Raw genomic sequence first — 15605 nt, forward strand, 5'->3', positions numbered from 1 at the left:
AAAAAAGCTGTCAACCCCACAGCAAAACATGATGATACGATAAAACTGGAAGACGAATCGGTTACGATAGGGAAAGAATCTTAGCATTGCATTGGGTTGGCGTTCTTCTTTCCGGCATAGTTTCTCATCACAGATAAGTCGATGGATAGTAAAATTCTTTACTCTTTTTGATCACACAATGCGTCGATTGCATTATATCACTTCGCTAGAATTGCTCTAGTGATGAATGGCCACTATACAATGGCCTGGAAGAGCAATTACAGCGGGACCCAAACATTCAGGGGCGAGGACGACGTGTAAAATGAATTATTGTAGATTATAATCATCTCTTTGAATGAAGGCCCTTGCGGAGGGTCGTAGGTAGGGGTGAAGGAAGGCTTGGAAGAAGGAAGGAAGTTGAAGATTGAAAGAATTGTATCATACTTTTCTACTACAAGAGTCAAGTCTTCCCTGAATTGATGTGATTAAATGTTTGCAACTTATCGAGAAAGGCTGGCGATGTTTTAAGGTGGCAAGTGCCGCGTTATTTATCCTTGTGATTACTTGCTTCTCCGTAACTTTTAGGTGTCGAGGTCGTTCTACCGGATTTTTTTGATGGTGGTTGTTGTAGGAGTAGTTTATGTTGACTCTATTGGTATCTGGATTCTGATGGGTGTCTTTGTTCTTAGTAGAACAAAGGCGTTGTTCTGTTGTGGTCGGATTGTATGAATTTGATATATATATATAGCGAGATTTGCGGAGATTGCTTTGTTGTAATTCTTGGCTTGGACAATGTTCTTGTGGCTACATTGTTCAGGATGCTTTTCAATTAAGGAAACATCCTAGAAATCGTTATCAGCCTGTTATTCAGATCGTGAACAATGTCATTGAGGGGTTGATAAATAATCGGGTGTTCTTTCTGGATTCTGGTTATTCAACCTTCAGTCATCTCTAAACATTCATCTACTTTAACAACCTGCTGAACTATTTCAACGATCAGTACTAGAAACCACTCACTCACATTTAAAAGATGTGTCTCACCCTTACTCTCCATTATTTTGGGTGTGTCCACGAAGAATCATACGTTCGTCCATGCAGGCGTGATGGCATTCGCTGCAATATGATGTCAGTCCACACTTGCTATCTAAGAGCCGAAGTGTGTCGTGATTGTTGGATGCTTCCTGACTTTAGACAAGCCCCTAGTTATCAACCCGAGGAGGCAATGACAGAAAATGATGTATTGCGTTACCAGGGCTGGAATCTGGTATCTGAAACACAAGACTTACAAGCTCGCCTCCATAGCTTACCCCTCCCCAACCTTCTTAATCAATATGCCCACTTCTACTCGACCAAGACAGTGGTATTTGATTTACTTAATCAGAGTGCTTTGGGAGTACTTGATGAGATTGTTCACCATCATTTGGTGCCCGTTTTCCAGGCGCGTATCATTAACGGTGAGAATGTACCACTTGCTGACAGAATACAAACCCTCAATATTCGTCAAATTCTAGTCTTAAATTATGCTCTGGCAGATGCTTCTCAGGCTTTGGACGACGATGACTGGCGAATCGCGATGGGCTATAGAGCCTTTACAAATTTCGACAATTCAACACATTTCACTCGTCTTGAAGACCTGCAAGCAGTTATGGACGATTGCGGTATTTGCCGAAATCCTTTAAATCACCATGATGAAGGAGAAATAAATCGTGCTGTAGTAAAGACAATCTGCAATCATATGTTTCATGAAGGTTGTTTGGAGCGTTGGTTTGTGTCTTCTGCTCGCGGCGACTGCCCTATGTGCAGAAAATTGCTTCGAGAAACGGAACTCCCACAAATCCCCACCCGCCTAGAAATAGATGGACCTTTCCCAGAATGGCTAACGATCCTAAACAGGTGTATCCGCCCAGTTATTCCTCGTCCTGAAGCGACCACCCCTCCAGACATGGTACGACTGCAACTCGCGTTTGTAGACGCACGTGAAGCTCTCGTAACCGCCAGAGAGGAATTCATGCTCGCCGATAGAAGTGTGCGCACGGCAACAGAAGCCATCGACACTCGCGCATTCGTTCCTCTGGAAGATCTCCGTACATTTCAAGATCGATTGTTTGAATCCGCTGCGAATATCGAGGAACAAGATTTCAGAGACTATCAGTATTCACTTCGTCAACATCAAAGAACACGTCTCATACACGAGAATGTTCTTCGTGATTTGTTGCACGGGAGACAAGAGAAGGATCACGCATATGATCTCGCTCAGTCGAGATACTATGCTGCTGCGAGAGCGTTGAAGATGGCGTGGGATGTTGTGACAGCGCGGGTATTGGAGGAAGTTGAGGAGGCTGAGGGAGCAGAAGACTCTGATGGTTCTGATGCTGGTGAGCGTGCGATCGAACGGAGGATGATGAATAACTTATCGATTCACTAACTCGTAAAACTATCACCCTATTTCATTCTTTTCGCTTCATACGATAGCTGGTTCTATCTTCATCTAGTATCTTTCTTTCAATAACGATTTCCGTATTCAGATTTAATAAAATATAAAACACATAAATCAATACCAATAAAATTTCAATCATATAATCCCTGCCACGTGATTACATGTGCTAAATGCCAAATTCGACTAAAATCCCTCACTTCAAAAGCTTCTATATCCTGACCCTGTTTTCAGCCCACGTCAACAAATTCCATCCGAGTAATAGTTGCAGGTACACATCTTATATACCGCTACGGGTTATCTTCCCATAGATATGTAATAAAATCATTCCTGTACAACTGATCACTACTATCGAGCTAATAAACCGAACATAAAATTCTGAATCACGAAAATCAACAAGTAGCATTTCGAGTATACAATGCACACTTCAGTCTATTCATTGTTCTTTTTTCAACCTTTTTCTTTGTCTAATTCAATTGGAGTTGAAAGAAAATGTATCCTGAATAGTCATTTATGTTATTGAGAGAGAGTTCATTAACCCTTAAAGATTAAGCGAGTGCGGGAATACTAGAATGAGAGGGGAAGAGGAGCAGTGTTGAGAGAACATAAGATTGAGATAGAAGCATAAATTGATGTAGGAGTGAGAGAGGAGTATTACTGAGATGAAAACTTGAGGAAATCTAATAGACAAGACTTATAACAGAAGAACGAGTGGTAATGGGGAGCGATAATGGAAGAATGAAGAAAATGAGATGGAAAAGGGGCTTCGCCAGTATCATTACTTTTAGGGCCAATTAGCTTTCCTCTAAAGGCAGTAAAACGCCTTAAAATAGAAGGATTCAACTGAAATACTAGGCATTTGATGAATAATCCCTTGAAATAACGAATCAAACAACTCCGGTGGTCGCTGTAACCCTAACTCACGATGAGCTTAAATTGTTAATCTTTGCTAGGCTTTTTCGAATTTTCGAAAAAATACCGTATTCTGCCAGTCTAGATATGTCTGTGCGCAACCTTATTGGCAGGGCTGAAGCTAGCTGTGGATCAGATCCCCGGATTGTACTAGTAAAGCAAAGGCCGAGCTTTAGAAAGAAGTTTGGAATCGCGACTTATTAGGAATGATGATTTCTCAAACTATTATCTCTCGGTCAGTTATCGAAATCCTGAGAAATGCTACTTTTCCACTGATAAGATGAGCGAAGAACAACTAAAGCAAAAGTTAGTGTGAGCTTCGATATCGAGATGCGCTCAGCACCTTCGGAGCCTTATGCTCTTTTCAATGTATTGATTTGACTTTGATAACATGATAAGGTTAGAACCTTAGACCCAAGTTTTGATTATGGCTGGTCTTGTAAATTTGCGGGAGGGAAAAAGGAAAGGAAGGAAGTTAGACGAAGCTTTGAAATCTTTCTTTTGACGAGGCTCGAGTGAGGGTATGTAAGATGGACGTCGGGACTTTTCTTGTTCTTTAATTACAGGGGCTAATTGGGTTTGCAGGCTTTGCCAACGGAGAGGTACCGTAATGACATTTTAACTGTTAGGCCACGACCATCCTCGCATCGATACAGCATCCTATTACATGAGTCCTACCCACTCTTTGTCATTGAACCCTTGAATACAAAACGCGATGAACCAGATAATAATCTCCGGGGATCTCAACAATCAGCTTCGTAACCTTACTGTGGTAGTATTTTGCGCATACTTCCTAGACTGCACATGTACTAGGTTACCTAGTACATGTGCACCCATGACTCGTAGAATGATTGGTTACCTAGTCATTATGAATCCAGAGTACCACGCCTATTGCAGGACTCTTTCTAGTCATGATCAAGAAATAATTTTTGTAGATGTGGATGGGTTGTGAAACTATTAATTTAGTCCATATATATGTATGTATGTATGTATTAGGGGTGGAGGTGTAAATAGTAAAATCAATGAGCCAGGTAGTTATGTTCTATCAACCAATCAACCAATCCGCACCCTTTCAATGCGTCTGACAGGGACCTTGTAGTAGCTTAGTCCCCTTCATCATCTATGAATGCTCCTGCGCATTTTCCATTCCGCGTGTGGCCCGGGGGTATTTCATACCAAATCGACACAGCCCCTGTCTCGAGGTCCGCTGCGCTGGTGCGGTATCCAATACTAATTCACGACGTAAATTTTGGATTTTATAAATCTACAAGTGTCTCTGCAAGCACTTTGCTTTCTTAATCATAAATATCGTACCAAACATTGAATTCTCTTTATTCTTATTCCTAAGCTCAGTTATGAGTAAGTCATGTACTTCAAACAATATTTCACTTTGATAATCTTTTCTAGTTCTCGACAATACACTCGCTATAGTTTTTGGCATTGCATCAATCACTATACCTACATTCGCAGCCATAATTTTAAGACAAAGGACTTCAGTACACTACTCATCAAGTTAGTTGTATTTACTTACTACAAGTTCTCTATCTCATGAGACTTTCATATTTTGCAAAACATCTATGACGAATATTCCAGCTTGATGGAAACCATGCTAATTCTCCATTCTGCTAGGGGACCTCGAGCAATACGCACATCAACCCCCCCGCGAGTATATGATGATGGAGGAGTTCCGTTCAGTACGTCGCTGGCATGCGCAACGATAAGAAAACAGGCGGACAAGGCACAGGAGGAAGACGAGGAGGACGAGAAGTTGACAAGCGGCATGCAGATTTTGGTTCAGAGTTGGCATATATAAACGGCGCAAGTGTAGAGATGGGATTTCTGGGTTCGAATTATGCAGAATATGGTGAAATGGACTGGATATTTGGTGTATAAAGAGTTGAATCCGTGGTCTCATTGAGGGTGGGTGAAATGTCAAGGCCGGAGATCCACACGTGACTGTGTTTAAAAACAAGCCATTCCATCACGTTACCACGTGACTATGCCGGAAATCTTGACTGAAGCTGGTCAGCAGTGTAACGAACCTCGAGTGCAACTCAAATAGTATTATGCCTGCATCGATTAAAATCACCGTGAAATACCAACTTGCAAGAAGAGTGAAGTCATGTCGATATATGCGCCGGGCGTGCTTCTAAACCATCAACTTAGAGGTCATTGTCCAAACTGCCGCGCATCTTAGTCGTCTGTCTAATCCTTCTTGTGAGATTAAACTTCACCCTGCATACTCTTTTGTGAGCATTACACTCGTTTTGCTTCGATCGATTATCCTAGATCGATACACATAAGAGCGCTGTGAAAATGTCGAGGATGGTGTGAACAGATCGCGGTCGAGTAGAATAACGATGGATTCGCAAGGTAGCGACTTCGCATTTGATAGTTGAAGTTCCTAAATCAGGCTACAGTTCGAGCATGGATAAAATCTCGAAAAACGGATATAATGAAATCGCCAGTTTTGCGAGAATGAGATGGCCTGTATCGCATGTCTTCTCGTCGCGTATCGATTTCAAATGATCTTTGACAATGTCCTGATCAAGCTGGTGAATACTCAAATACCAGATTCGAGGTTCGGCTGTGGTTCGTGACGTTCCTAGAGATCATCTTTGCGGACTGTCGTGTTGTCGCGAAGAGAAATGTTGTGATGTCAAAGAAATGAGGCGAAAAGACAAAGCGACGTCAGGCTACGTCAAACCATGTGTGGCTTGTAGTCAGCCACTTTTGAATGATCACGTGAAACTCACCACTTTTTAAGACAAATTGATTCAGAGACTCGGAGATTTATAAGAGAGCACTTTCTATGATATAATACGTGGGTGCTTCGATGACATCTGGTGGACTCATTTACATAAATATGTGCTCAACAAGCTGCTCTGGTCAATTACTATACCATCTACTCACCAGGCAGTATTAGTTAGCGGCAATACGACAAAGATGATTTTTGCGGTTATGTCTACAACCTTCCGAGTCATAGGCATAATTGTTAATGGCAATAGACGTCTCCTCACGCTCACCAAACGATGAACTCATGGAAAATGGTCACGGGATCAAAGTAAGAAGAACATGTAAGATCTCAAGTCGGCGTAAAATCACTACCAATGAAACTCTCCTACCAACGCTACCCCCACATACCAATTAGACGCGCGACCAATAAAATTACAAATGTCGCGTTTGGCATGTCAAGCGAATAGGAATGATCGAAACATCCCGCAATCTCTGTGCAACTGGCCAAACAATGGTAGAGATCTACCTATTCAGGGGTTAGCAATGACGCAAAGTTCTAGAAGGGTTCGAGAATATGTCCGTGCGCTCGGTACGTACCGAGAGGTCTAGAGAGATTGAGGAGATGAATGTTCTGGGAGATTATTTTGGGGATATTGTAGATTTAAATTCCTCAGGCTATGAATCGATGAAAATGTTCAATTTTTACTTCTGATATTGGATATTATGATTTAGTTCAAAGATCAAATCTATGATGGTAACACGGATCTCTGCCCACTACTAGTTGGCGACAAGTTCCAGCTAACCGAGTCGGCCAATCGAAGATCTTTTCTCTCTTCAAAAACTCCGCCGAACGATACACTTCAGAACCCTGTCCAGTCCATATGATATCATCCTCATTCATTTGATACTAGGAAAAGAAGGCGAAAAGTACCACTATGACATTTGGCGATATATCAATATCTCAAAAGACTTCAAAATTAATAGAGTTTATGCTCAATCGATTAATTGACCTTAACATTCGATTCGCCAGTCAATCTCAAACAATGAGATTACAAATCTCATCAATATCAATAGAGCCTCGATCCATGATCTATCATTCAAGTACCCCCATTAGTATAGAATTACACAAAAGCCCCGAGAAAACCACAAATTGTCACCAGGAAGAGGTTGGTCAATTAGTACACCTCCGCATACACGACTATCCGGGTTGTATAAATGCTGCACGTTGATACTATCTCATTTTGACAAGTTATTATTTATCGGGTATTATCTCCCTGTCAAAAGCACAGCAATAGCTTCATAATCCTCTAAACCGTTGAATCGATTGTGCGTTCCGTCAATCCAAAACCCCGGAAAACACTTCTAGAAAAAATCTCAATCGTCAATGACTCAAAATCATTTGAGAATTCACGTTATTCTACAAAGACAGTCCTCTCGTATAAAGTCTAAACAGACCCACAAATAAATAGCATTCTTCATATTCAACTCTCCCGAAAATAGTCAGTACAAATTAACCCATCATGAGTACATCTTCTCCTATACCCTTTGAAATCTTTGAATGACAAGATACATCAGTCCTTTATGACACACTCACTATGATCAATATCTCAGAATCGCATCCATTACGATTCTCAAACTCACACTCACTACCATCATCCACATATCTCCGTTCACAAAGTAAAGCTCTCATTCTCATAATGAATCATCTTCACTTCATCAAGCGGCTATACAACACCAAAATTTCCAATCAAAGACCAAATCAACACCATACTGCTAAGAAAAGTACATCCCCGATATTCTCGAGGAGACACACCTGCAATTATAGAAAAGATACATCCATCTACAAAATTACCACGCAACGGACGGGGAAGTATACAGAGTAACCACAAGATTTGCAAGATTACAAAAAGGACTCTTTAAAGTGATATATACAAATCATCACATCAACGCTAAGCATCTAAGATTTCTAGATATTTGAAAAAAAGAAGAGAACGGGGTACAACTCCACATAGCCGGAACCAGGCGTTTAGAATTCTTGAATTCTTTCATTTTCCTCTGTCTTCTCTTTTCTAATATCTTCTTTCAATGACTAAGAGCAGAGAGCAAGCATATGAATTAACGGGACATTTTCCAAATATTGAAATTTTTAACAATTTCATACTTCAATTGTTTATTTCAATGAATAACTGAAGTGATTTTTTAAAATATAAAAGTCGAAATATTAAAAAAATATTTCCAAGTCCGTTTTTATAGTGTCCTGTTAGTTCGTACAACCACTGGTGGAGATATTCCTTTCCGCTCTTATCAATCCCTCTCCCTCAATATCCGTATATTTATTATTGAATATAAATATCAATATCAACATACTATATAAATACACAACCCTTCAACCTGCCCTATACCACACGCTAACCCCCCCCCCCCCAAAAAAAGCTCTTAAAACAATCAATCAATCACCCAAACTATTTCCTCAAAAATGATTTCCCCATTCAGTCTCTCCTTTAGACCTCCCAGCTGTTTAATCTCGCACTCCTTCCTTCTCCCCCCAGTTATTCCAACTCGAATCATTCAAATCCCTCCCTCCCCCTCCCTCCCCCTTCCAAACCCTTCCAACCCTTCCAGCCCTTCCAACACCATTCCAACCCCTTCCCTTCTCTTCCTTTCCCTCTCTTTTCATATTTTACCCAAGTCACATATATCACATATGTATACTACATACACAAATATCCTCTCCCCCTCTCCCTCCCCTTTCCATTCACCAATCATTCACCAACCCTCACACCATTCAAATCACATAAAATATAAAAAGAGGGTAAAAAAATAATGCATATCTACTCCAGTTCATTCCATTCATTTCATTGTATACATGCATACATCGGATATCATCTACTCCACCCCCCTTCACTCCACCCCTCATCACCCCACCTCATCAAATCATATGATATGCTAATAAGAGCAAGAGAAAAATAAAATATCATAACAGCATATTCAGTTTCATGTCTAATAACAACATTATTTGTGCAAATTTACCAATTCTTTGTTTGTATCGAGTTAACTTTCTCATTCCACCCACATCCCCACTCCCCTTTTGCTAGTAGCAATCAATACCAAAACTCCTTTATTTTCCATCAACTACACTCATACGAGAAAATATGAGAAATCAAAAGGAACCTTAATCAGTTCTAAACCCCTTCACCCTCCTCAACATGTATTTCTGTAGCAGGTTCTTCATCTTCTGCGGTATCAACCGGGATTTCGTAATTGTGTTGCTCTGATCGATTGCGTTGCTTTACAGCATTTGATATCGCCATCACCTCAAGAGGATTCGGACCCTCGACATCAGTATCAGGTATGTAGCTCTCCTGATAGTCTTCATCGACCGTGGCAATATTAAATTCTAGCTCTCGCTCATCCTTGGTAGCCTGATCTGGATTGGAACCATGTTCAATCCCATCGCTACCATACAAGCTACCAGCTTCGCCAGCTTCAGAAGCTGCACCAGAAGCAAATGTTGGAGAATTATGATTAAATGCTTGGAAACCCCATGTTTGTTGATGAAGATTTGGTGCAACATTATTTTGATCGGATAGGTCTACACCTTCGTCAGTTTCGGTACTTGCTTGGACGTCGCTATATGAAGGTAGGTATATAGGATGGTCGAAAAATGGTTCGTCACCTTGGTTAACATCGTTATCGGAGGGAGTATGCTCAAAAGCCTGTAGATTTACTGTCGTCATCGCCTCGCCATCCTCCGAACCAAGTTCTGGCTGATGGAGAGCTGCTCCGACTCCTGTCAAGGCGCTCGGCGACCCATGCTGGGAGGAGTTTTCGCCGAGGCGTCTGCCTTCCCCCGAATCTTCCTCATCCGAAGAAGCATTATCAAGAGATGTCACAATATCACGCAAAGCCTTACCACCAAGAGGTTCTGATGAACGTCTTCGGTAGAAAAGGAGGTATGCATTCTTTGTGACCATGCTGTTGAGATTTTTCGTTTCTGACACCGAAGAATCTGAAGAAGTTAGTTGGTTATTGGCATTGACTGAGTTTGGAGAGAAATCATACCATTGTATTCATACCACTTTTGATCAGAGAAGTTCTTCGCAAAAGCGGTATAGTGCCCTCCACCCATACCACCATAATGGTCATCGACAGCTATCAAATCGTATATTTCTTCTTTGCCATCTTGTGCTTCGATGACTCGTGATGAAAGGTCTAATCCTTCGATCGGGAAATCAACATGATCAACAAGCTTATTCCTTTGGAAGCCACTAGCACTGAAACGTTTCAGATGCATGATGAGAATATCTGGCGTTCTCCAAATCTCAAACTTTTTACTTGCTCTACGATGTTCTTTGCATCTAGGACAGTACCAAGTATCCATCTCAGAAAGAATTTCTTCCTTGCCAAATTCATCAAGACAGTCTTCGAGAGTGATACCTTGCTTTCTTCTCGACTCACGAGCTTGACGTTTTGAATCAAGACGTGAATCGACAAGAGTAGGAGGATTTTCATAAGTAGGTCTGCCACGGAAATGGTCGCTATCGTTGTGACTAGCAAACAACGTTTCCCATGCATCTTCGTTCCAATCAACAACAACTCCTTCACCCAGGCGGATCAAGGGGCCATCATCAAGAGCATCTTGTTCAGACTCAACCTCGGATTGCTCTCGCTTTCGTGCAACTGATTTGCCCTTCTTTGAGTAAGTTTTCATGTTACGTGTGCGACGTTTATTCTTGGGACCTACCCTAGCGCCCGACTTTGGCGCAGCCGGTCGTACTGGAAGAGCCTGTTTACCAATTAGCATCACGTAAAATCAAAGAGCCATTCTTTTCACAAAAGATGGAACATGCTATCAGCAATTTTGATATTGAGAAACTTACTCTTTGAGGAGAGATTGGCTTCAGAGCATCATCATCACTCGTGGATTCTTCATTCATCCTCGTCATGCTTGGAGCGAACCCGTTAGCATCATCGCTACTCTCCCTGCTGGATTTACTAGAGACAGATCCAGATGTACTGTCTACCGCATCATAATCGTTTGAATTGTCATCTTCGTTAATGTGATGTGCTTGTGGGTTCCTTTCAGATATCCTTGGATACCTGGTGGAATCCAAGTTCACAGCCCAAGCTGTTGGTATGCCTCCCTTTGAGTCAACGATGTAAGATATTTCAAAAAGATTCTGCAATTCGGGCGAAAGGAACTCCGCTGGATCCAACCATTTCGGCCGACGACTATTAAAGACTTTCAGTGGTGCACTATCTAGCATTAGTATGATGTATCACACAACGAGAAGAGTCGACTCACTTAGGACTTTGCTCGGTAGATTCAGGAACAGAATTAGAATCTTTCATGGCCACGTCGACCAGTTCATCTTCCCCATCCAAAGATTGAGCAACGAATTTACCGTCCCCAGATGAGTCTGCATCAGAGCCAGTGGTGACAACCAAGTCTGGATCAATACTCTCAGACGCGCTAGAAGGATCAGATTCTTCATTGATACTGGGCCATGTGGTGAATGTGGCCACCTTTTCTAAAAGCTTTCGCTTGATAGCTTCTTCGCTTCGTGCCTGTCATATGTCAACGATTTGATAAAAAGAAGTCTAAGAGCAAATAGATAAGAATTTCTTACCTCGTTAGGATTGAGCACTATGAAATGCGGTGTAACTGTGAGTTCCCACGAACCCGAATTTGGCTTTTTGCCATATCTTTCACGCTTGGGACGACGATGAAACACTGGAACGAGCAATTTCTCGGCCTCTGGAGAATCCCAGGGCAAATGCTCATTGTCTCCGGAGTTGTTTTTGTTGAAACCATTATGCTTATTGCCCGAGTCCTTTGGCAGATTTGTAGGTATGGTCTCCAACTCGTAAAAGTTGGCTATGTCCTTAGCGCCTTCGATGGCTTCTGAAGCAACTTCGTGATCAAGGTACCACTTGTAGAATTTCCCTTCATATACCTCACAGGAGAAGATTCTCTCGGCTGGAACCCCGACCTTTTGGCTGACAATACGCTTGAGTGTTCCAACGCTTGCGTGCTTGTCCATCTCAATCACTATGGAAACTGGTTTGTCATTGAGTGGAAAGAAATTGACGACTCGGGTCCATATGTTTTCGATTGGTAATTGCAAAGTCATATTGTTGAAAGGATCAAAAGTGATACTGACCTTATCACAATGTGGACAGACAAGAGTAGATTTATACATTCCAGTGAACAAATCTGCAATCACCGAGTCATCTCGTTGCTTCGTTATGTCCCAAACCTTGGTGGCCATTTCTCTGATCGCTTCCGGGTTTCCGATCATCTCGTCAGTTGAATCAGGTTTCTCGATATATGGCTTCTTCCTCACTCTGCTGAGATCTTCTTGGAGGCCATCAAGTAAAAATCCAATAAACTCTTGAGAATCTTGTTGTCCATATCCTGAGAATTGAGTGGCAAATCTACTAACAGTGTTCTTGAAGTTCCGCGGTTGAACTGAGACTGGCGCAGGCTCCTTGTAAATTTCTTTCAAAAGATCTGCATATGCCTTAGCAACGCAACCTCCGTGACCTAGAGGATTATCGCTGTTGAGTTCTTCCTTGTACACATCGTGCACAAAATACTTGGTTAGCTCTTCCACACTTCGAACGCATTGTAAAGCAGAGTTCATGTAACAGGTATTTCCAAGGTTACCAAGTCCGACAGTCCCTGGCGTGCGACCATTTTTCGTCTTTCGGTTAAAAGAACGAAGGTTGTATCCAGACGTTGGTGCTGGGCTATTACGACCGCTATTATTTTGGCTGCTAACAATGATGCTTGAATTGTTTTTCCGCCCAACACCGTTGACTTTTCCATTTGGCGAGACTCTTGTGTTCGAAACAAAGCCATCTTTGCCCTCGACAAGTTCATCAATGACAATTGCTTGGTCATCCCCAAGCCCTAATTGACCGAGATTCAGATTGCCATTGTAGTTATCGTTCACGGTCGAATCCTCGAAATCAACCTTCATTCTACCCGAATCTCTCTCCACCTTGGTGAAGTCTGCGACACTCAGTAATAGCTTCTTCCATGAATCTTGTACTTCAGGAGCCGTTCCATTGGCGTCGACTACTGGTGTCCCAGGCCTGGATGAGGGAGGGGTTGCGGCACCGTTAATACTTGAAAGGGTTGGGTCCGCAGCGGGTAGTGTTCTTGGCACTCTCCAAAGACGTATTTTTTGCTTGATGGGGACCCCGGCAACCTCCTTTATGAGTTTTAAGAAGTCATGCATCCTCATAGATCTACTCGCAACAATTACAGGCGCATCCGGATTTGCAGACTTGATGGCTGCATCCACTTTATCGCCAAGTTCGGACCATACACGGTGGATATGGAAAATTGGAGGATGATATTCGTAAGCCACATTCGCTATTGCATTAGGTCCTTTGTCAGGGTTTGTGTTGTGTGCAAATCGAACGATTGGTTTCGTGCCCGTCATTATATCGTGCCATTCTAGAACCATATTCCATGCGTCACCTGGAAACAATTCGAACAAATCTTCTCCGATTCCATGCTTCAGTTGAACAAAGTCTTCGCGTCCAGGCTGAGGGATGATTTGCTGAATGATATTTGAATTGTCGACTGGCCCAATTTTTTCTTCCACCACGTTCTTGCTCTTCGCTCGAGCCTCCGAGGTATTCGATGTAACCTTCTCAAGCCATTTCCTCGAAACTAGGTACGTTTTGTCTCCTTCGGTGAGTGGCCCGTCTCTCGCTGCTCTGATTAAACTTGTCACAGTCGCAACCTGAACGTCGATTGGTGGGATTTCCGTTTTGGGATCTATACTTGCACGTCAGTACTTCAATACACACGCAACAACACGAGTGGATGTTACCAATGCTTTGAGCGTTCTCAGTGGCAGGCACCGATTGAGCACCGTCTTCTTTGGTAGATTCATCTCTCAGCATGTCCATTGATACTGCTCTGATTGCGGTCGGAGCTGCAATAGCAACCTCTGAGTCTTCTTGTGTGTCTGGCACCATCACCATATCGACATCTTCCTTTTGGCTTGACAGCGGTACATCTGGTTCTAATTCCGAGGCGGGTCGTTTCAACGGCGACGACGACCTCTGCGGCATATCTTCTGCCCCACCCATGATCGCCCTATGCCGTGGGGATTTTCCTCGTTGCTCTGATTCGAAAGCCTCGGAAGGAAATCGTCGCCGAGTTTTATTGCTGGTGACTTCCCCGCCTTTATCGCTATCTAAAGATAGATCCGCGTAGGCGCCAGTTGGAGAACTCGCGGCAGAAGGGATATGATCGCCGGTAATGAAGAGGGAAGACGGTAGGCGATTTGAAGGTATGGTATGAGGAGGGAGAGATTCTGCACGGTGGATTTCCTGGGCAGAAGTGTCGAACAAAGGCAGATCGGTGGGGGATTGTGATTCGCGACCTTCCACCGACGATATGGGGAAATCAGGGCCTCTATCGGTTTCTATGCCAGGTACGATCTGCGAAGAAAGCTTTCTTTTCTTTGTGGAAGACGTCGTGAAAGCGAGCAGCCTTTGCCGCTCTAAATTCGTAGATGGTAGAAGAATCCAATGTATTGTTCGTCAGCATCGAAGGTTCCGTAATGCGACTGTATGATTCCGAAAAAGTGCAGGTGGGTGGGTAGGTGGGTTGTTAATTTTTTTTTTTTAGGTGAATTTGGAAAAAGGAATGACTGTGACTGAGATCATTTGTGAATTCGTATCGTTGTGAGATATTTTTTCAAAGAAGGAAAAGACTTGATATTCTGATCTTTGTGGAAAATGCAATGAAACGCACAATTTTGAATCCTTTTTTTTGGGGGGTTTGTTTCTTCTTGTTGTTGATGGGAGGGGGAGGGTTTTTTCCCATCCAATGTTGAAGGTCGAAGTAATAAATATAAAGGGTAGGTTGGTAGGTAGGTACGTACGTACGTACTAGGTAGGTTAGGTAGTGGTAGGTGTGGTGGTATTGGTGGTATTGGTGGTAATGGTGTTGGTGGTGGGAGGTCCTTGCCGCATCCATGGACTGACTGCCCAGGTGTGGTGGTGGTCTTTGGTTAAGTTTAGCGGGAAGAGGAAGTGGCCGGGTAGGTAGCCTGAAGATTTTAGGTACTTTTACTATAGTAGGTAGGTATTCCAAGTTTATTAGTACACATAATACAGTCTATACTATATAGCAAATAAATCAATAATTACAGAGTCAATTCATCTAATCCAATCCAATTCAATCCAATTCAATTCAAACCTCCTCCAAATGAATCAAATAAATCAAATACATCAAATAAATCAAATAAATCAAATAAATCAATAAAAACAATCCATATTCCCTCTATTTCCCAAACCCCTCAATAAAACACTCTCTCTATATTATATAACATTTACCTATCTATCGATATAAACACACTCACTCGAGGGCCTTAATAATAATAAATTTATTAGATTCACTACCTACTCATCTAATACCTACCTACCTATCCTACATTCTTCACTCCCACCACTTCACAACCTACCCACCTACCTAACAATCTTCCTTCTTCTAGCTCTTCTCCCCGCATTGAGG

General features: G+C 42.3%; 3 protein-coding genes across 3 annotated transcripts; 2 read left to right on the forward strand and 1 right to left on the reverse strand.

Moving 5' to 3' along the window:
• Positions 1-1009: 1009 nt before the first annotated feature.
• EAF02_007975 (uncharacterized protein) lies at positions 1010-2404 on the forward strand (the record flags this gene model as incomplete). Its single annotated transcript, XM_038904023.1, has 1 exon — positions 1010-2404. The coding sequence occupies one exon, from the start codon at positions 1010-1012 to the stop codon at positions 2402-2404; it is 1395 nt and encodes a 464-aa protein (XP_038756304.1).
• A 2527-nt stretch (positions 2405-4931) lies between these two features.
• EAF02_007976 (uncharacterized protein) lies at positions 4932-5218 on the forward strand (the record flags this gene model as incomplete). The annotated part of the gene is made up of 2 exons (XM_038904024.1): positions 4932-4991; positions 5021-5218. The coding sequence occupies 2 exons, from the start codon at positions 4932-4934 to the stop codon at positions 5216-5218; spliced, it is 258 nt and encodes an 85-aa protein (XP_038756305.1).
• Positions 5219-8971: 3753 nt separating this feature from the next.
• On the reverse strand, positions 8972-15013 carry EAF02_007977 (uncharacterized protein). The gene is made up of 6 exons (XM_038904025.1): positions 13912-15013; positions 11692-13856; positions 11367-11629; positions 10942-11317; positions 10124-10847; positions 8972-10070 (listed from the first exon to the last, which is right to left on the reverse strand). Exons 1-6 carry the CDS (start codon positions 14171-14173, stop codon positions 9244-9246), a joined length of 4617 nt encoding a protein of 1538 aa, XP_038756306.1. The 5' UTR covers positions 14174-15013; the 3' UTR covers positions 8972-9243.
• Positions 15014-15605: the final 592 nt, after the last annotated feature.

Source organism: Botrytis sinoallii, assembly GCF_014898435.1.
Source record: "Botrytis sinoallii strain Bc 23 chromosome Unknown BSIN_014, whole genome shotgun sequence".
NCBI classification, from domain to species: Eukaryota; Fungi; Ascomycota; class Leotiomycetes; order Helotiales; family Sclerotiniaceae; genus Botrytis; species Botrytis sinoallii.